The 21,941-nt window shown below is 37.9% G+C and overlaps 2 protein-coding genes and 1 long non-coding RNA gene across 3 annotated transcripts; 1 reads left to right on the top strand and 2 right to left on the bottom strand.

The window, feature by feature from the left end:
* Positions 1 to 2,130: 2,130 nt before the first annotated feature.
* micos13 (mitochondrial contact site and cristae organizing system subunit 13) lies at positions 2,131 to 7,574 on the bottom strand. Its single transcript, XM_017712053.2, has 4 exons — positions 7,363 to 7,574; positions 4,752 to 4,908; positions 4,447 to 4,498; positions 2,131 to 2,452 (listed from the first exon to the last, which is right to left on the bottom strand). The coding sequence occupies exons 1-4, from the start codon at positions 7,389 to 7,391 to the stop codon at positions 2,355 to 2,357; spliced, it is 336 nt and encodes a 111-aa protein (XP_017567542.1). The 5' UTR covers positions 7,392 to 7,574; the 3' UTR covers positions 2,131 to 2,354.
* A 1,136-nt stretch (positions 7,575 to 8,710) lies between these two features.
* On the top strand, positions 8,711 to 15,439 carry hsd11b1la (hydroxysteroid (11-beta) dehydrogenase 1-like a). The gene is made up of 6 exons (XM_017712052.2): positions 8,711 to 8,909; positions 10,259 to 10,389; positions 10,888 to 11,091; positions 12,312 to 12,405; positions 12,495 to 12,660; positions 13,873 to 15,439. Exons 1-6 carry the CDS (start codon positions 8,822 to 8,824, stop codon positions 14,054 to 14,056), a joined length of 867 nt encoding a protein of 288 aa, XP_017567541.1. The 5' UTR covers positions 8,711 to 8,821; the 3' UTR covers positions 14,057 to 15,439.
* A 2,480-nt stretch (positions 15,440 to 17,919) lies between these two features.
* Positions 17,920 to 20,995, bottom strand: LOC108435891. The gene is made up of 3 exons (XR_001858482.2): positions 20,760 to 20,995; positions 19,501 to 19,552; positions 17,920 to 19,072 (listed from the first exon to the last, which is right to left on the bottom strand). It is a non-coding gene; the product is annotated as an uncharacterized LOC108435891 (long non-coding RNA).
* Positions 20,996 to 21,941: the final 946 nt, after the last annotated feature.

The raw sequence follows: 21,941 nt of genomic DNA, 5'->3' as shown, positions 1-21,941 counted from the left end.
ACCACATGCAACACTTATGCAAGTTTCAGAGCAGCAGCAAAAGATCCGTTACACAACCACAAAAGGCTTTATTTGCATTAACTATGCAAAGTAGGGATGTAAATGACTGACCGATTAACTGTTAACTGACAATTATACAATTCTTTTACTTCTAATAAAAACAGTTCAGAAGTGAACTGCTGGGTTTATTGTTAAAGTTTTTGAACCTGTACGCATGAAAGAGCAACTGGCTATTATTTCCACAGAAATGAGAGAGAGAGAGAGAGAGAGAGAGAGAGAGGTACTTTATTGATCACGAAAAGAAATTTCGATCGACCCTCCTGCACACTTGATCTCCAACTCTAATCGATCCCACTTGATCCATCTGATTGCCTTCCTTAATTAGCTGAATTAGGTGTGGTAGATTTGGGTTGTAGGTGAAACCTGCTGGAAAGTAGATGGCTAGGAGAAGGGTTGGTGACCACTGCTGTAGAACTTTAAAATATAGATTCACTAGCCCTTCAGCAGATTAAATTTCTGGTCAAATAATTATGAACATAATGAACATAAAGCCATCAGCTTCTTTGTCTAAATAAAACCAGGTTATTATGTAAGGTGATGTAGTTTTGGGTTGTTTATTTAATATACACGCTTATGCCTGGCTCTACCGATCAGGACTACGTTACCAAGATCCATAGCAGGAACACATTTTAATATCAGTGCATTAATACAAATACAATTTGCACTCTCGAATGTGCACATATGTGCAAGGATTTTACAATTACATCTTTGCTTTTAATCTGATCAGTTAACAATTAAAGGTGATTAATGATGCAGCCCTAATCTGAAGCAGTACTGCTGAAAAGATTCAGTGCTGGCTACTATAGCACTGCTGTAGTGCAACATCCACAGGCAGTCGCATATATTGTCACTGACAGGACAAAACCTTTTACTTTGGTACAGAATTTGAAAGAGCCAGCTGTGCTTTACCTCGTGAGAGAATTTGATGATAAATTAACCAAAACAGATTATCCTCCAGAAAGAATTTACCATTATCTTCCAGGAAAATAAGCGAAAAAAGAGGAATTCAAAAATGCTTAAAAGCTTCAGATAAACGGGACCCCTAACTACAGTGCACAACCTGTTAGACCACCAAAATGGTCAATCAGATAAACAGCACTTAAAGCTTTCATTATGGTCAGAGAGGAGAAAAAAGCTTCACTCTTGATTCAGACCTGAAAAATCCCAAGGTCTTTCTGTCCATCCTTCTACTGTGAGAAGACAACTCTGCACTAGGAGTCTAAAGGATGTGTAGCTGTTCAAGAAGAACTTCACTGAGATAATGAAACATGATCTGCAAGATCTGCAAATCAAATGAAGCTGCTGGTGTTCTCAAAAGAATGGACTGACCACTAAATACATTTGGGAATAATTAGATTGCGTGAAGCAGAAAATACAACCAACTTCTAAGACTGAATGTCGGAGGTGTGGAAAAATATCCCTGCAGATTTCTCTGAACAGCTAAAAAAAGTCTCACAAAAGAATGGAAGGCAAAGGATGCAGTTTTCTATGCAATTTTACATTAAATCGTCTGCTTTTCTTTCTAACCTTGAAAATAAAAACGTATACTTTATGGCTGTTTTGAATGGTGGTCTCTGACATTTCACAGTACTGTATTATTTGATAAGGCCAGTATTTTAACTTCTGCACATCTGATTCCTCAGTTTACACATGATGCATGTTTATATATATTCAGGTATATTTTTTCAAAATATCTTCCTGCTGGGTCAAAATTAGGCTGTTGTATGCAATGCATGACAAGCCACTTCTAGTCCACTGTTCATATCAGAGTACAACTGTAGCCCCAAAATAGCTGCATACAAAGCTGGTTGTACACAGTACAGAAGTCTGTTGAGAACACCTTTAAAGTACATACCACTAATGTTTTCTTCTCTCTATAACAACACTTCATTTTATGTTTCACAAGTCCCAAGAGCCACAAACCCAAAGAGCTCTTAGTGTTAGTTGCAAAATAGAGTCCAAAATTAGTTTGTAGTTGTGGATATCCTAATTAAGACCAGGGGATCAAAAAACACTAGAGACAATATAAATGTAAGAATTATAAATAATAAAGAATCTTATACAAGGTTCATCCCTTCATCTTTGTACATTTATTTATTTTACTTGACACCAAATACCTTCAGATCAAGCATCTTTTTTTACACCTTTAACACAAGCGCAGAACCACATGAGCTTCCTACAGATTTAGACAGTTCTTCAGTCTGTGCTTTGAGTGTACCTTTCCCGTCAGTGAGCCTGTACATGTGGGGAAGTATATCCATGTGAAGCGAACAGCAGAGCAAGAAAAAATAAGTTCATTTGGCCAGGCCTTTCAGATACTCAAAGCCTTGGCTCGTGTAGTCACACGCTGCAGTTGGAGCAACTGAAAGGGCATGGATAGATTTCCGCACTCCTGTGGGGGGAAACAAATGTTCAAAATACATATTTTAAAATATGCCAGGCATATTTCATTATTAATACCTGGTAATTTAACATGCACCCTTAAAAATAAAAGTACCAAAAGAGTGTTTTGGTGCAGTGCTACTAAAGATCCACTTCTGGTCCCCTTAAGAACCCTTCATTGCTGTTTTTCCTTAACGGAATGGTTCAGTGAAAAAATCTGCTTTACACAATTTTCCACTCGCAGAAGTAGATCAACCAAGACATGGTTAGTGTTCAAATTTTGCTGCTTTAGAGTAAAACTGGAGCTATGAGGCTAACACTGCTAAAAAACACTAGAAGCCAATAGTCAACCAATTTTTTTCTGTAAATATTGGGGATGGGCATTTCAGATCTGATAATGGATTTTTTAAGATACTACTTTAAGACAAAAAAAAAAAAAAAAAAAAGTTATAACCTCACAGGCTAACACGCCAGGTGCTGAGACAGCGACACTACTACTATAAAAAGGGGAATTCCCCCGATTTTTCTACATTTTTGCAAAGCTCTATCATTGCAAATGTAAACAAAGTCATTGAGATTGGTTTTATGTAAAATGGTTGTAGAGAAAGGTATAGACTATAGATTTCTTTACAGTGGTGGTGATAAGAACCAGATCACAATGTCTACAACACAAATACAACAATTCAATTTACTATGCAAAACCACCAGTGAATCTAAACATGTCCTCTAAGTTTTTATATGTAATGTTTATTATAGTAAATTAGTGGAACATCTGAACGAAATACATTTTTGGCGAGACTATTTTGCCTTAGTGCCCTGCATGCACCCCTCCACCACGAATTGAAAAAATGGGTCAACAAAAAGTTTTATCAAACAATGTCTGAGTCATTAGGCAGCGTATTCATAACCTGTATGTGTAAAAACTTTCTGTGAGGGAGCTTTTAGAAGCATTGCATTTTTTTCCCCAAACATCTATCACCACTGGTATCTTTCTCTAGAAAAGAGTTTTTCATACCAAACCACTCTTGAAAGAAAGAATGACTTTCTTTACAGCTTAAACCTTTAATTTGGGGGCAGTCGTGGGCTGGAGGTTAAGGAACTGGCCCTGTGAACGGAAGGTTGCCTGTTCGATCCCCAGTGCCAACAGTCCATGACTGAGGTGTCCTTGAGCAAGACACCTAACACCCAACTGCTCCCCGGGCGCCGTGGATAGGGCTGCCCACCACTCACTGCCCCCTAGTGTGTGTGTATTCACTAGTGTGTATGTGGTGTTTCACTTCACAGATAAGTTAAATGCAGAAATCCCTTAACTTAATTATGTAGAAATTGTGAAACATTGGTGGGGTTCCCCTTAAAACCCAAACATCAGCGTGGAACTTTTTGTCCAGTGTGCTGTACTTTTTAGCTCTCTGCAGTTTTAATTCTAGACTTCCTTCTTTGGAACAACCAGACAAGAAACTCTAAACAAAATGTAGACACTGGCTCTGCACTGCCCTCTGGTGGAGAACAGAGTTCTTATGGTTCTTATGAGAATGTGTAATGCTCCAGACAAGCTTATTTCCATCTTGAAAATCCTATGTACCATTCTCCTTTTTAAACTTTCATGACTATTGAAATGCTCAAAATCTCTGACTCATCTCCTATAAATACAGGCCCAAAACCTTCTCTAACATCATCCAGGCCTTCAATAAGGTCTTGCTGATGTGGGTTAGTACACAGTACGACTTCTTGTGAGCTACAAAAATGAACAAAAACTCTCTGCAGACAGCTACTTTAGACAATAAGGGTATTGTGACTAGTGCATCTGTGAAAACTGTGCAATTTTTTTGGGAAAAAGATGTGTGAGTGTGAAGATCATTTTTAATGAACCTTCATAATATTAAGGTTTTGTGTGAATTAAATGCTTCTCCTAGAATCTTACACCCAAGCCAAGAACCACTTAGCAACCTTTATGTAAGAGTTTACATCAAGTTATACTGACCACAGACCCTGATAGAGGATTACCTGAGTTCCATGCATCAACTGGGGAGAACTCAATTTTAGGTGCTGCAGGAAGCTGAAAAAGTTGAAGAAAAAAAAATTTAGTAAAATCTTTTAAAACCCTAAATTCCAAACATATATTAGAAATGATATTTTAATTCTTTTCAGTTAAAAAATGAATTGAATTAACATTTTATTTTCAATCTACAATGACCTTACAGTCTTTAATGACCAAAGCCCTCGGTTTCAAGATAGGAATGAATATAGTGGGATTCCAAATGCCTGACTGGCACTACAGGTTCACGACAATTATTTAAAAAGGTTTTTACTTCAAAGCCGAAGTACTTCGTCCATTCTTCGACAGCGGGTGGAATAGCCGCTTTAGCCTTGCTCAGGGCTACAGAGCCCTCGTCACTGCCTCCAAGAAGTCCAGAGTCATACGCCACATAGACAGCTCCTCCAGCGATGCCTACTTTGGTGGCAAGCCTGCCAGGCAAAAGTAAAAGAGAGCAATTATGTTATTTATTTATTCATTTATTTATTTTGGTGTGTGTGTGTGTTTTGTTCTACTTAAGAAGTAATTGCACTTTTTTTCCAAAATTTCTGCACAATTAAAATATTAAGATGCAAACAAAGCCATTCAGAGTGGCTTGATATGAAATGCTCTGTTCTTCATTAACTTACTAAATTAGAACTGTTCACAGCAGGGGTGAAGGGAACCAGATGTCCTAAGAGCTTAAAGCCTCAAAGCTTTCTCACAGGTTAATCACATGAAATAGCCATGAATATGCTCCCTGATGTACATTGCACAGTAAATAAAAATGCTATATTTGCATTGTGGACCTATCACCATCACTGTAAAAGAAACGTAAGTAAGTTTCTCAACAATGAACCATTTCACATCAAATGAATCCATTTCCCATCCATCCATCCATCCATTATCTTTCGCTTCTCCGGAGTTTGGGTCGCGGGGGCAGCATCCTAAGCAATGAGGCCCAGACCTCTCTTTCCCCGGCAACTTCCACTAGCTTGAATCCGTTTCCCAATAACTAAATTTAGCAGAGCATTTAAAAGTCGGTGGGCTTCCTCTTTAATTGCATAATTTTGTTATAATAACTTTATTTTTTTGTCAAGTGCATCTATGTTCACATGTACAGTTCAGAAAACGATACATCTGTTTGTAATGTCTGCTTAAAACTGGAGCTTGATCAGCTCAATTTTTCAGGGAAACCACTTCACTGACTTTTTTTTGGTGCTCCCCATCTCATTAACAATGTCTCTAATAACCTGGGTCGTCTGTTGCCATGTGTCAAGTCCTCTGTGAGAAATCTTGGTGTTGTTTTTGACTCAGATCTCAGATTTGATAAACAAATCAACTCTGTGGTAAGGAGTAGTTTCTTCCAGCTCAGAAGCATTGCAAAGCTTAAGCCTTTTCTCTGTTTCTCTGACATGGAGAAAGCTATTCATGCCTTCATTTCTTGACTTGATTATTGTAATTTGTTTTATATATATATATATATATATATATATATATATATATATATATATATAGGGATTAATCACTCTCTACTGCAACATCTGCAACTAGTCCAGAATTCTGCTGCCACGTTACTGACTAGCACTAAGAAAAGAGACCACATTACTCCAGTGCTCGCTTCTCTACATTGGCTACCTGTCCAGCACAGAATACAGTTTAAAGTGCTGTTATTTGTTTTTAAGGCACTAAATAAGCTTGTCCCCTCTTATATTACAGACCTGCTAACACCCTCAACCTGTCAACGTTCTCTTAGCTCATCTTCTCAGAACTTGCTGACTGTTCCCAGGACTCGGCTGAAACTTAAAGGTGATCGTGCATTTGCGGTTTATGCTCCGAGACTTTGGAACAGGCTTCCGCCCAATATTCGCCAAGCCACTTCTATCTCTGTGTTTAAATCAGGTCTAAAAACATACTTTTACAAACTTGCATTTGACTAGCAGGAGATTGTAGTGATGTGAGGTGCTGCTAGTATTCTTTCTCTCTTTTTTCTAAGCTCTTTTTATATGTTACTTTCGTTATGTATTTTATTTGTTTTATTGTTCTTAACCCAGTGTGTGCTAGCAGTGTGTACAGCACTTTGGTCAACTCAGTTTGTGTTTAGAGTGCTTTATGAAGAAATTCTTACTTACTTACTTTTTAAAACAAAGGACCTTTTAAGTCTAAAACGGTTCTATGCAGAACTCATAGTTGTAAATAGAACCACTGCCTTTACTAAAGAATCCAAGAAGACAGCACAAAACTAAAGAAGCCAACATGTTTTGATTGATCAACTACCCTCTTGGCAAAAAGGGTTCTATATAGTACCAAAAAGGGTTCTTTGGTTTGTAACAATAGTGAAACTCTTTTTAGAGCTCTCTTTTATACATGGCATGTTTTAGTACATAGCATGTTATCCATCAATCTAAACCACGCGTTAAGTGATGCAAGGAACCCTTTAAACCTGCAATGGGTTTTCATGGAACTGTACAGAACTATTTTCTTTACTAAAGAACCATTAAAGAACCTCTTTCTAAACAGTGTACAAGCTCAGAGGTTTGGAGCTTTTTTTTTTAGTACGGACCAGCCTAATGACCCAATATATCACCCTGAGGACACCTGCCCCCCACAAAACACACCCAACTGCCCTTCAACTCTGGCTAGCCAGCTAAATAAAGGTCCTGCGTTACTTCAATACAAGGGCCCTACCTTTAGCTTAGCCATTAGCTTAGCTAACACATAGCCGCAATACGAAATATTCAACACGAAACTGTGGTGTTTTATCTTGGCCGCAGCAAACAAACGTTAAGAAACGACTTCTGACAAACTAGACCTGCTTGTTTTAAAAGCTGCGTGTAGCAGTTTATTCTCGTTCGTGTTCGCCTCTGTGTGTTATTATCATTAGCTACCGAAGACATCAGACTTACTTGACTACGGGCAGAATCTTGGCTGCCATGGAGACACACGCGGTGTTACCAGCTCGCTCGAATAGAAACGCGCGGAGGTGAACTTTAAAACAATTCTAGAGAAAAAGCCACAATCTTGCTGTTATTCTCCACACACTGGCTGTTCGCTAGTCTGACAGCTAACAGCATCCACAAGGGCAGCGGCTGCTTCCTGCGGGCTGGGTGAATAAAGTTTGCTGCGCAATTTTGAATCGCAGGGCCGCGTTCACTCGGAGCCAAACGTGGCCAAACATTGCGAGCGAAACATTGATTCTATGTCTATGCTGGTGTAGTGCTAATCTGGTGTTGCTTTAGCTGGTCACCTTCACATGGTCCTGCTGGTTGACCAGCATACCAGCTTAAAAAACACAACATATACTGTTTTTGCTGGTGACCAGGCATGCTGGTTTTTCTGGCAGGATGACTATTGTAGAAATATGTTATACACGCCCATCTGAAAAACTATTGTTGTTCTGTAAACCTTAGAGATGTTTGTGTGAAAATCCCAGTAGATCAGCAGTTTCTGAAATACTCAGACCAGCCCGTCTGGCACCAACAACCACGCCATGTTCAAAGTCACTTAAATCACCTTGCTTCCCCATTCTGATGCTCGGTCTGCACTTCAGCAAGTTGTCTTGACCACCTCTACATGCCTAAAGCATTGAGTTGCGGCCGTGTGATTGGCTTAGCTATATATATATACACACCAACACACATTACAAATATGTTTCGCACTGCACTCTGCATTAAGCCTGTCCGTATGCAATAAGGCACTCACACAAAATGTATTTCAAATAAATATCAAATCATCTTCACACTTGCTTTTGCCATATTAAAGGTTCGTTTTCTAATAAAATTAACTCTTGGAAGTAAAATGAAGATGCTGAAATACAAGTTCATTTTAGAAGGTATTTCAATAATGCATTTATTTGTGTGCGGCGCATTAATTATGGGTATATTTCCACATACATTTTACAGTAAATTTATTTTTACATATATTTGGTTAACATGGTGATATATTTCGAAATACATTTTAGTGTTGGGAATGTATTTCGGTATGGACTCTAATGTATTTGACAGATGCGACATGTCTTGTTAATAAATACACGCACAATCGAACTAGATCAGTACCTACAGATGTTCCTATAGTATTCAACTGGCGACTCACTTCAGCAGCGCTAATTAAACCTGTTCTTGTGCTCTGTTCACAGCCTCACTGCTCCGTTCAGAGACCCCGTCTGTTTCAGAAAGCCACACTCATTTGTCTGTTGGTGTTCCTTTAAGCCCGTGTGACTGACCGGAGTGTGGAGTGGACCGGACCTCTGCCAATAGTGGAGCCTGTAGTGCTTGTAGGAACTTGATTTCTTGATCTGCGATCAGTCAGCCCGCGTGTCTGTCTGTCTGTCAGAACGTCTACAGAAACCTTCCTCAGCTTTCCTCAATGAAGCTGCCCGCCAAGATCTTTCTGTTCGGGACTCTTAGCGCCGCTTTCCTTGCGTACCTGTGGAGCGGACCAGCTTTCAATGAAGGTGAGATTAAGTTCTTCTACTCTCTGTTGTTCTTGGAGTCACTTGCAAACGCGTTTAACGTTGTTTTGTGCAGCCTGAAAGCCGAGTTTAAATCAACGGAGGCTCTTAAATGCAGCAACGTGATAAGCGTTTAAGTTGCACTATTTTTTTTCGTCGTTGTTTTTCACCAGTTGGCTGTTTTTTTTTTTATTACCGAGGTTTAAACTTTTTATTTAATGTCATTTAATGCCAAATATGATTTGAATGGTGTGGAAAATAACAGTTTAGTTGGTTTAGATGGTTTAGATCTCACGATGATCAAACCGAAGCCTGTTTGGCTGCAATCTGAGGGATCATAGCATACCATTCCTCTGGCAGTCACATGTTAGCCTTTGAAAAGCTTCGCTCGTTGTGAATAAATGTGTTAAAAGGCAGCGGCATTTTTTCTTTTTTACTCATAGCATAAGGCCGCAGCAGAAGTTCTAGAAGACCCTGTTTATCTTCTTTAGCCTCACAATCAATTAGTTTGCCCTCAGAAACTGAAGCTGAACTTCCTAAAGCTGGGTTGTACCGTTTTCTAAACAAATAATTCATTATTACAATAATGACTACATAAGTGATCTAGTTATAAGGTATCTAGGTAGATGCTGCCAAGCGAGCTTTCCCATTGGTTAGGACTTCAGGCGTTGAACTGAAAGTCTTACACCTCAGATGCCAGCCTAATTAAGAAGTGACAGTGGAATCAACCAATCATGATTTTTTTAAAAGGAGTAGGGCTAGGGGTGGTACAGAAGTGGGGCTTGGGCTGGGCAATATGAAAATATTTTCTCAGTATTGTGATATATTATGCCACAATGCTGTAGCAACCCGCTACAGGCTGGCGCTGGCCTCTGGATGCTTGTGAGACATGGCCATGCCACAGAGTAGAACCACAGAGTTGAAGTAACTATGGTGACCTCCCCCACAGTTTCAGAAGTGTCATGAAATGATTGTGATATATATACTTGCCATATTGCTGCCCACCCCAATGGGACCAGTTTAATGAGGAAAAAATAGCAGCTGTTAAGGCCTTCTGGAAGTTCTAGATACATCACTGACTGTGAATGTGAGTGGTAGTTTAACCAAGTTATGTACGTGTTTAAACCCAAGTGTAAAAAAATGGTACGCATGTGTTTTAATCTATTAGAAATTCCATAGGGGTGCTAGCAGAAATTAGTGTTATTCTAAAGTTTTGAAATTTACTCTCCTTGTAACAGCACCTCGTCAATTCTCAGACATGGTACAGGCTGTGAAAGCTTTTGCTATGAGTGTTAGAGATGTTTAATGTGAGTATCATGACATTTGTGTATCTCTGTACGTGTTTTATCCAGAATCTCTAAAAGGGGTGAAGGTGTTGGTGACTGGTGCTAGCACTGGCATCGGGGAGCAGGTGGCATACCATTATGCCCGTTTGGGTGCTCAAATTGTCATCACAGCGAGAAGAGAAAATGTCTTGAAAGAGGTTAGTGGGTTGACTAGCCCATTCTAATGCCGTATCTACTAGTGGTGTAACAATACATCACTGAACACTTAGAAGTCTAGAATTATTGTCATGTTACTCTCCATATGATTTCCATGTATATTTGAGTGTAATTACATGCTTAATTGCATAGTAATATAAAGAATTGCAGTAAATGTATTGTTAATTTATGAATACTACATTGATATACTGTACATTGCACTATATATGAAAAAATACAATACAAAATACAAAAACTTGGCAAAAAGTAAAGGATGTTTTTGTTTTGTAATATAATAGATGAGTATATATGTACAACAATATATTTTCATCATACTGCATTTAGAAATCAGAATTAGATTTGGATGAAAGACTTCATGTTATTAATAATATTGAAAAACTTTATAAAAAATAACAATATCTACTGTTAACTTGATTTGGGCAGAGTTTATAGTTAAACTGTACTCTTTAAGTGTTTTAGATTGTACTATGCGATTGCAGGTGGTGAAGAAGTGTCAGGATCTGGGGGCTCAGAAAGCCCTCTATATCTCAGCAGATATGGGCATTTCCGCTGATGTTGACCGGGTGGTAGAGTTTGCAGAACAACAGCTCGAAGGACTGGACTACATAGTGCTAAACCACATCGGGCCCAGTCCGTATCAGATGTGGGACAGCGATGTGGATCACATGCGATGGCTAATGCAGGTACAGCAACACAGAGTGAGAGTGAAATGAACTCTCTCACTCATGTTTAGTAGGCTGAAGACTCATCACAAGAGGGCACCCTTACCATTCAGGTAGCTTTTGGTGCTTTATAAGAGTCCTTGTTCATAGAAACTTTGTATGTTGGGCAAACTGTACAGAACATGAGCAAAAAACACATTTAACCTTATTTTTGTTAAAATTATTTTTGTTTATAGTCACTATATAACTATATATAGTTCCCCTGCTACACTACAGGACTGGGTTAGGTGATGTATAATTCAATGAGTAAAATACTGACTTCCAAACTATAATTAAGCTTGAAAAATAATATTTCTGGTGGCGTTTTGTTTGTGTGCCAGACATTCAACGTGTGCCTGCATCAAATTCAATGTTTCTGTATATGGTTTTCTATCTTTGCAAGAATATGGCACAGTACAGTTCAAACCTTTCCTGAATCTGTAGAGTGGCCCTTTCCATTCCAACTTATGTGACTCACATCTGGAGTTATGAGACTATGAAGAGGGGTTGAGATACATTCCATCTGCCTCTCACTGTATGTAATGGGTGGATTCTTGTGTCCATTTACATTTTGCGTGAATCTGAACAATGAACACTGAGGAAATCGTAAAGGACGTACCATCACGTCAGAATACATTCATTCTTCATTTATTTAACATTGGAGACTCAAGTGAAATGTCAGGAAAACATTTATAGCTGCTGACGTTGCTGCAGCAGATTTGGAAAGTAGCAATGAAGATGAACAGAGCACTATGATATGAAATGTGGGTATCATTTAATATACAACTGCCTTTAAAGGTGAAAGCAAATGCCTGAACAAGTCATTTTTACATGGTTATATTCTGAAGAGTAAATGCAGGTGATAATTTTATTTATTTCAACTTTAGTTGATTTTTTTACTATGACAAACAAGTCTATTATAATGTAATATAATAATGTAATACTTGTGGAAAAATGATTTCTAATACAGAAAAGTAATACAGAAAACTGAAAAGTTTGACCAATTAGAGGAAATGTTCATACTGTGCTATCCCTACTGAGGGGTGTTAGAATGGGAATATTGTGCAGAGATGCATGATGTGTAAAGCTGCAGCAGAAGGTTTGGTTTTCTTTCTTTCTTTGATTAGTTCTTTCCTAACATTCATTGTATTGTACTGTATTGTTCTGAAATGTCTTTTGTTCTTGCCTTGTATTGTGTAAAGGTGAATTTCCACAGTTACGTGCAAATGGCTGTGAAGGCTTTGCCGGCCCTTGAGAAGAGTAAAGGGTCGATAGTGGTGGTCTCCTCCCTGCTTGGTGAGTAAAAACTTTTAAGAAATCTATCCACCTAAATGTACTGATGCAGTTCTCATGTATAAAGACATATGGTAAATTGTGCTCCACAGGAAAAATGTGTTCACCGTTTGCTCTGCCGTACATTGCTACTAAGTTTGCCCTGAATGGTTTCTTTGGGAGTCTACAGCACGAACTGGCGATGAAGCAGAGTAACGTGTCCATCAGTATCTGCATCCTGGGCCTCATTGACACAGACTCTGCCATGGAGAAAATCAAGTAAGCCAGTTAGACTCTAGATGTATTGTTCAATAAATGTTCTAAAATGCTTAGAGGGCTATTGACAGACAGACTGATTAACACTTTACTGCCAGTCTTCTTCAGAGCGTTAACTGTTAAAACTTGTAGTAAACTGTTCCTTACTAGTGCAAAAATGTGGTAATGGTATCACTGCTTTGGAGTCATTGTTTAGGAACAGGTCTGAATCCCCCTGTACGGAAATCTGATATATGGCCAAATATGGGGTCAGGCATATATTTTAAAATACATGTACATAGATGTTGTGTGCATATATGTAGGTATGTCCAATATTTGATATATTTTTAATAAAGGGATCATACATATTTGTTAGATTAGTGGGTGAACAGAAAAATGCATAAAATATACATCAAACGTACTAGTCTGTCACACAACTCTGTACAGTAGGTATAATTATAATATAAAATTAAATATTATTTTAAATATTACATTATTAAACCACCCCCCCTTCAGTCTATATATATATATATATATATATATATATATATATATATATATATATATATATATATATATATATATATATATATAATGTCCAGAAGAGCTTTATTATGCTGCAAAAGAGGATTTTATTTATTTTATTTTCACCAAAAAATCTAATTGTGCTGTGGAACCGCAACAGGGCAGTAAAAGAACAACATGTTGCTGAACCCTGGACTAGATAGTTATATTGGTGCCCAACTTCACTTCAACTGCAACTTTTATTTTTGAGTGAATTATGAGCATGGTCAGTTACTCAACTGTTACAACAGTCCTGCTTATTTAACAGTGCCATGCTCTAAATGCTGTGAGCCTATCAAGGATGCTGATATACTTAGATATTTCACAGTGTGGTCATAAGGCACACATAAGGCGAGGCCATTAGTGCAGGACAGGGTGGTTAAGTTGGTGCAAAAATTGCACAAATTTGAGTTCAAAAGAAGCATTACTAATGCATAAAGAGAAAGGTATTGTCAACTATCTGAAGGGGCCTTTCCCGATTCAAGTCCACATTCATCACTGGGTACTGCAGTGTATGTCGTTTCACAAGTATTGGGGCAAAGTCTCATGCTGTTCCCTGTCAAACTGATTATCTTATCTATCTTAGTCCAACCTAAGAAATAGTATATCTGTGGTTTCTGAGTAGAGGCTTGTGGTTGGTGATAAATGGTTGTGTTTTCTGCTTCTGAACAGAGGCCACATAGATATTACCCCTTACCCTGCACATGAGGCCGCATGGCAAATCATCAAAGCTGGAGTGCTGCGCCAGAGTGAAATCTTCTACCCCTGGTACACCTACTACGGTGTTCTCTTCAGAGACTGGTTCCCTCATGCCAGAGATCAGGTGATACGTAGCTGCTACAACTACCAGCCATAAGCTATAGAGAGAGCTATATTACTTTTCACTTATAGACACTGGAAAACACTCAGAAATGTAGGTGCTTAAAGGGGTTCTTTGGAATGATGTCATAGGAGAACCACTTTTGATTGTGTATGTCTCCACATAATGTAAAGCTTCTGTTTGGAATTTTTTTTTCCACAAAACCAAATGTCCAAGCAAAAAAAAAAAATTATAGAACTGTATTTTTGAGTGAGATTCACCTGATGCTTAGGGAAAATAAGAGTTTACACCCTTCAATCAATTTAAACAAAGGAGCTATACTACAAAACTCAAAGTCCAAAACATGTTGGGACAGTAAATGAAATGTAAGTATAAATAGAAATCATTGATCTATTTTGACCAAAGAAATCCTAGAAGTTCAGTATGGACAATTTAAGACTAAGAGCAAAGTGACAAAATGTTGTTCCAAAGCATTGAACATATGTTATTCTCCTGTATCTGTTATTTTCTTATCATCTTAACCATGTTTATTGTAGAGTTCTAGCAAATGGTTTTTTGCTTGCCGAAGTGGTGATAACTGTCACACTCTCACCTTGCCCCCTGCCTGTTTTTGTGTTTAAATCACCCTTTGTAATGTTGTGGAGTGTTGGAGAGGAGGCGGACACATATGCAAAGAGAAGTGAGATTTATTACAGGCAAATCCATGGTCATAGTCATAACAGTCCAGGGTCTTTTAGCCAACACGGATAGAAGAAGAATTGTACATGATAAACGGAAACAAATACTACACTTCAAATGCCACGGCACCAGAATCTCAAACATACAACATAATAGAAACATCACATCAACAAAGACCATCAAACACTAGGGGCAAACAGAGGGCTTAAGTCTAACTGGGATAATTAGAAAACACCACAAAGGTGCAAACAGGTGAAACCAATCAGGGTGGAGTCAAGAAAACAAGGAGGCATAACAAGGAAGACACCTAACAAAAGCACATGGAAGATTGAAATGTAAACATAAGCACATGGATGTCTGGGAGGGGCCAATCGTGACACCCTTTGTCTCACAACCTTAAGGTGATACCATCCTTATCCTTATCCCCCCCCCTTACATCTCTATTCATATCAACCCTTCCTTACCCCTCTTCAAAGTCTTTTTGTTCCTCCTTCTACCTCATTAGTTTTCAATGTACGTATATCATTTTAAAATATTCTTGTTAGACTGGACTGCTGACCAGACTAGAATGGACTGCTTACCAGACTAGACTGGTGACACACTGATGACCAAGCTGTGCCCATGCATGATCGTCTGCCTGCACGTGAATAAGACTAGACTCCTGATGCTGCTAATTGACTGTTGATCGACCACGCTGTACCCATACTCAGTATGTGGAAATAAACTCCAGTCAACACTGAAGCTCCAGTCTCCTGACTCTTCTTGTCAAAGAGTCTTAGACAAGTAATACAGTTATGCTTTGGGTATAATGGAGCATCCGGCAATGGCTTAGTCCTTTATGACTAGGGATGGGTCAAGGTGCTCCTATTTTGCCAAAAATGTGCCAACAAATAATCCAGCCATTTAGGAATAACATTCCTGAAGGAGTGATAGCAAGGGTTTTAAGAATTTTACCATCTGTGGTGCATTACATCATCAAAAGAATCTGGAGAAATCTCAGTGCATAAAGGACAGGGCTGCAAACTACAACTGAATGCCCATGACCATCAGTTTCTCAGAGGGCACTGCATGCTTCTGTGATGCAACCTGCAACCACACAGAATAAATATAGATAAAACTGGACACCCCTGCCACACAGGCTTCGGAATACTTTGACAGACCAGTGGTCATTGCGGTATCTGAAAGCTAAACCTGTACTATGCACAGCAGACAACATCCAGAAACGTTGCCGACTTCTCTGGGCTCAAGCTTATCTGAAATGGACTGATGCATGTTCTGTGGTCTGATGATTCCATCTTTCAGAATAGAAATAATGGACATTGTGTTCTCAGGGCAACAAATAAGGACCATCCAGATTGTTACCAGAGTAAAGTTCAAAAGCCAGGGTCTATCATGATGTGTGTAGTCCAGACCCCAAGTCTCCCACTGAAAATATCTGATGCATAATAAGGTGCAAAATACAACAAAGAAGGCTTCGTATGGCTGGGTAAGTTTGTGAAGTTCTTGTATAATGAAAGAATGGCAAGAAATTTCACTTTCAGAACTGGACCAGTTGGTGTTTTTTGGTATTGTTTAAAGGAAAGGTGATGTAGCACCGTGGTAAACATGCACCTTTGCCAACTTTTTTGGAACTAACGTATGTTTAAAAAAATAATGAAGTTCGCAATAAAGTTTCAATTTATACAAATAAAATTTAATTTACTGAACATTGCTTTCTGTTAAATTTCTGTTTAATTAGCATTTCACATGAATTTCCAAGTTTTTTGGAATTGGGTTCATACAGTAGGACTTCTTAGAAGGAATACTGTGGAGAAATGGGATGTTACTCAAGGTGAAGCACCAGAATAGCTATGAAGGATCCATGTTCTTTTTCTAGTATTTTTTATTCCAGTAACATATAACTCTAACCTTTGTGTGGTTTTAAGTGTCATTTCTGATATTATAAACACACAGGTTGTTTTGTAACTTAGTTTTCATAAATGGACTGTATGGAATTAAATTGAACAGTACATTTTGATAAATAGTTTCTATCATGATATGGGACCTTAACGAAGCACTTGAAGAACCCTTTGATCAAACATTTTATTATATGTAGGGGATTTGGGGGCTATAGTTTTGATTTTGGTGCTCTGTTTTGAAATGTAACATGAAATGCTGCAGTTTTTAAATACCAGCTAGACATGTTAAGATTACAGCAAGTAGACAAATTTAGGCAAATCCCGAATATTCAAAGGATTTATTCTTTGGTATTGTTTACTTTTAAATATATAGAATGGCTTATGCTGATGAATTGATTTCTGCTATATTTACACTGAATTGGACTGTCCTTGACACAAGCAGCATTAGAGTCCAGGAAGCATCATAAATACTGGAGCATGTTCTGAAGAAGTGAGCACAAATCACCTAAAGAGATTACACTTTAATTTAATTCAGAAACAGCCCTGTCAGCTTTAACGGTTTCTTAAAGTACAGAATGTACAGAAGTATTCAGAGTCTGAATAATCATCCAGTAATATGTGTTTTCCACTGCTTGCCTTATCTAATCACAGAGAAGAAACAGATAATTGTGAGGATAATCATGTGGTAAGCCATTTCAGCCCTTCTCAGTGACCTGTTTTTTTTTTTTTATTTGCTAACAATTGAGACATTTTAAACAACCTGGAATGAGACGAATGGCAGAGTGATGTTATAACTATGACAATTTCATTACTTTATTTTTGTAGGTTTAGAAATTTTATAACAGGTCTTTAAAAATCTGTTAGAAACAGCTTCAATGATAACTGACTCACATGTGTACTTATTAAACAGTCTATGCCCTTTGAGCCCTTCCTATGTACAAAAAGCATTAAGAGCTTTCCAGCCTATGCATACACTGTAAAAAATTATATCAGCTTCAACTTAAAAACTTAAGTTCAAAAGCTGCCTTAAAGTTTTAAGTTAAATGAAATCATTATTACCATTTACTTCAACTCAAGTTTGGCTTTGAATTCCTTCCTGCAAGTTGATTAGACTGTCTAGTGCTTGTTGTTTCAACTTAGCAATGCAAGTTTAAAGTTCAGATGACTTACTAAAACAAGTTGTGTTTACTGGTTCCATTTACTGGCTTCAACTTACATATTTAAGTTAATGTACACCTTGACATTACTTTTTACGTTAAGATAATGTTCAAACATTTATTGTTTTAAATTGTGAATCTTAGTTACATCAATAAAGACCACTTCTGAGGCAATATCTCATTTTTATTTTCTTGGATTAAACATTGAATATACAATAAAGAACTAGAAAATCACAAAACAAAAACAGTTCATGTATAATGGTACAAAAGTACTTGAATACACATGTATAAAAGATACGCATGTATGCCAGAATAATTGATCAAATTTTATGTATGGCCTAATACGTGTCAACAGTGACAAATAAAATAGTCTTAATTTCCTGTGTAAGTGCAGGTTTGTTTTAAACTGTAACAATAGAAAACATGAAAAAGAAGCTGTGTTGTGCTGACATTCAGTTCTCCCTCATGTGCAAGCATGTCACACAGCAGTATGGTCACAAACACCTACAATCGAGCCTCCTGTATCTACTGTAATTCAATTCACAGAAATAAAATATTAACCCTTATTTACTAACAGAAATAAATAAAACAAATCCAAGGAATTTGTTAGGCTCATTCTGCTGAGGGACACACCTGCACATAAAGGGAGTTGAATTATGGCAAGTGTGGGCTTGGAAAGGCAACTCATGGAATAACAACATTCTACAAACCCATCAATGTCAAGTATAGGACGGAACACCCCACGTAGATGATGACAAATTGCATCAAAGTTATTCTGTGTGCAAGTAAACTGCAATGGAAAACCAACCAACCGACTAAATTTGCACAATCCTATGAACTTTGGTCCAGACTTTCAGGTGCAAAAACGAACCAAATGGCCAGAGACTTCAACCAACCGACTAAATGTACACAATCCAACAAAAATATGAACCTTGGTCCAGGCTTTGGTCCAGACTTTCAGGTGCAAAAATGCTCCAGAGACTTTACAGTTTGTACCTTAACAGTTTGTTTCTCAGCCCGTGTACTCGTGCAGAAGCTTGGTCTGGTTTGACCTTCATCACCACTCGCTGCAAAAACTCAAAGGAATACTTATAAGGAATAGCTTGTGGATATTCAAGATTCACACAATATATGATGCCCATAAGCATGGCAAAGCTGCATGCCACATCTTTGAGGTTGTGTAGTACAATGGTCTCCTCCACCACAACTGCCACACTGAAGATATCCCGAGGAAAGGCATCCTGTAGAGCACCTTCATGGCCTATCAGGAGGCCAACTTGCATCCCCTTCATAGCCACATCCAATGTCTCACCATGAGCCTTCAAAATCAGAAAAATAAAATGATCACCATTTTGTAGCTACAACCCATAACACTCTATTGGGGCAATTCAAATAAAGCAATGTTATCAAACTGATGTCAACTCTTGCTGGAAAATGAAATCTGCATCTCCATGAAGCTTGTCAAGTGCTCCATACATCCTGGTAGATACTGCATAGTCCTGATATGACAGTATATGCCTGATGTTGCTTGTTGCAGAAAAAGTACAAAGTTCACAGCGAACTTTAGCAATTGCATTGGTTTCCTTTCGGTGTTTCTTCACATGCTGTGCAAATTCAACATGGGATTTGAGAACTGTTAGACAGTTTTCGTAAATACAGCTGAAACCCCGTCTTCCACGTCCATGTTTGTCTTTGTAGTGATTCACAATAGTTCTTTCATTATATGAAACAAAACTGCAAAACTTACAACTCCACTTCATCCACAGTTGTAGTCCCTGGGTTTAAAAATTTATTTGTACCTGTAAAACAGAAAATTACACATAAGAACTTCATACAGGAAACATTAATTCGGTCGTATTAGCCACAAAAACAAATAACCATGATGAAGAGGTGGTCGTCTCGGTCTAAATCTACTGCACCATGGTTCGTTTTTTTCTAGAGTGGGAAAGCACATTTTCGGACTGTTCGGATTTTCGTAACAATTACAAGATGTTTAGGCAAGCTATTTTCGTTCATTCGGCAAGAAAACAATAAAAAGAGTAAAATAATAAAAGATTGTGTTTTGCCGAAATACGCTGATTCACTAGCTACACCTGAGACTAAAATGGGCGGGAAGACATCCCATAGCTAGCTAAATTACCAGTCTCTAGCTAGCTAACGCTAGCTACCTATCTAGCGAATTAATTTGGCCAACAGTAAGTTAAGTTAGCCATTTGTACTGCATAGTTAAACTAACAAAACAGTCATATTGTACATTTTATTACCTTAAGACCAATGTACATGTACAAGACCCCTGGAAAAAAATGCTAATTATCAGTTTCGCTAGCTAGCCAGCACTAGCTAGTTAGCTACCTAACCTAGCTGAGAGACGTCGGCAAACCAAGCTAATGCTAACTACCTAGTTAACAGCTTTACTAGCCAATTAGCTAGCTTAGCTTGGTTTGGTTTGCCGTCTTTTTAGCCAGCCATTTTTGCAACTTGGTTAAGCTAGCGTTAATAAAACAGGCGTCTTGTAAACATTTCATCACCTTAAGACCAGTATATTGTATGTGTAGGTACAATAAACCTGACAAACCAAATTACCAGCTTCTCTAGCTAGCTAGCTAAAACACGTCGACAAACCAAGCTAAAGCTAGTGCTAGCTAGCTAGAGAAGTTGATCATTTTTTTTAGAGGTCTTGTACATATACATTGGTCTTAAGGTTAATAAAATGTACAAGATGACAGTTTCATTAGTTTATCTAAGGAAACTGCGCAAAAGGCGGAACTGGCCGATGGGGTACGGCCGATAATAGCTTTGCTAGTTAGCTAACTAACTAGCTAGAGTTTGGTTTGCCCGACCTCTTTTTAGCCAGCCATTTTCTACAACTTGGTTAAGCTAATAGGACTGGCGTCTTGTAAACATTTTATGACCACATGATAATTTTATTGTATGTATAGGTGCAAGAAAACTCATGTATGAGACTGGTTTTCAACGTAACGGACAATTCACTGCTTCGATACTTACTTCACGCCGCTTTATGACGGTCTCTCTCCCTCTGGCTTGGCTGTGCTTGCGTTCGTGGTCCCGCTCTACACATGTATTCATCCGCCGCCTAGATTAGTTCCCCAAGGTTAATAGTTGTTTAATATGCACATCCTCGATTTGTGATTTACTTCTTCTGTATTTTAAATTATTATTGCTTCTGGAATATTTGTAAGACACGTACTATCAAAAAGGACACTTACTTTTTTCAACCCAAAACGAAGTGCTTTTTCTGTGGCGCATTAATACAGTGACACACCAAGACATAGCCAGAGAATCTCTGGCATAGTCATAACTCACAATATGAAGTTCATTTGACCCCTTAAAATATCTGCTTCATTAAATTAACTTAACAATACTTGTTGAAACACTAAAAACTCACGAACTATAGTTGAAATCCGAAAACTCAATATGAATAGTTAGGGTAACTAAAGAGTGTAAGTTATAACTTAAAGGCTAAATAATTTTTTACAGTGTACTGCTTATACTCACACTCATGATCACACAGGCACAAATATTATATAAGATCAGACACTGATAATCTATATAGAGTAAATGTATGATTTAAATACAGTAATTTTGCCATATTCAAGACAAATGACTAATGTAACTAACAAAACTCTTATTATATCACTAACTGTAATGTATTTAAAAGGTTGAAATTTAAAGTGTAATGCCTTGCAATACTATGATACAGGAACAAGTAATTACATTACTGTAATGCATTACTTTGTACCACATCACCCCAAACGCTGGAAACCACCATGTATTGACTGATGATATCTGCAGCATGCAGTTTTTAATATTGACCAATTTTGCTTGCTTGTCATTTTCCTCATGTTTCTGTTAATAGACCTGGATTATTTGTCATTAATGATGTTTATTGTACACATTTTTACTGTATGTTACAATGTGGATCAGTAGACCTGCACTCTCTGGAGTGATGGAGCGGCATCCAATGGCTTTGAGATAAGTTGGAGTGGTGTTTGCAGGGTTTGCATGGGGAGAAAAGACAAACAGTTTCAGGTGAGCGTCTGTGAAAACATCTGTGAAAACGTTGCTTTTCCCTCTATAACGTAATAAATGCCTCAGATAAAAAGCAGCAGATGTGCTTATGGGTTGACATGTAGAAGTTAATACTGTTGTGTTATAGTACTTAAATGT

The sequence above is a fragment of the Pygocentrus nattereri genome, chromosome 15 (genome assembly GCF_015220715.1).
Source record: "Pygocentrus nattereri isolate fPygNat1 chromosome 15, fPygNat1.pri, whole genome shotgun sequence".
In the NCBI taxonomy this organism is placed as follows: domain Eukaryota; kingdom Metazoa; phylum Chordata; class Actinopteri; order Characiformes; family Serrasalmidae; genus Pygocentrus; species Pygocentrus nattereri.
The sequence above is the reverse complement of the archived record's forward strand: the minus strand, read 5'-3'. Positions and strand labels throughout refer to the sequence as shown.

Coding starts and splice junctions, on each gene's coding strand:
- micos13 (XM_017712053.2), bottom strand. CDS start 7,391: ATGGCAGCCAAGATTCTGCCCGTAGTCAA. Junction 4,909..7,362: donor AAGATTCTGCCCGTAGTCAA/GTAAGTCTGATG, acceptor TTTGCCTGGCAG/GCTTGCCACCAAAGTAGGCA. Junction 2,453..4,446: donor AGTTGATGCATGGAACTCAG/GTAATCCTCTAT, acceptor TTCCCCCCACAG/GAGTGCGGAAATCTATCCAT.
- hsd11b1la (XM_017712052.2), top strand. CDS start 8,822: ATGAAGCTGCCCGCCAAGATCTTTCTGTTCGGGACTCTTAGCGCCGCT. Junction 8,910..10,258: donor CGGACCAGCTTTCAATGAAG/GTGAGATTAAGT, acceptor TGTTTTATCCAG/AATCTCTAAAAGGGGTGAAG. Junction 10,390..10,887: donor GAGAAAATGTCTTGAAAGAG/GTTAGTGGGTTG, acceptor ATGCGATTGCAG/GTGGTGAAGAAGTGTCAGGA.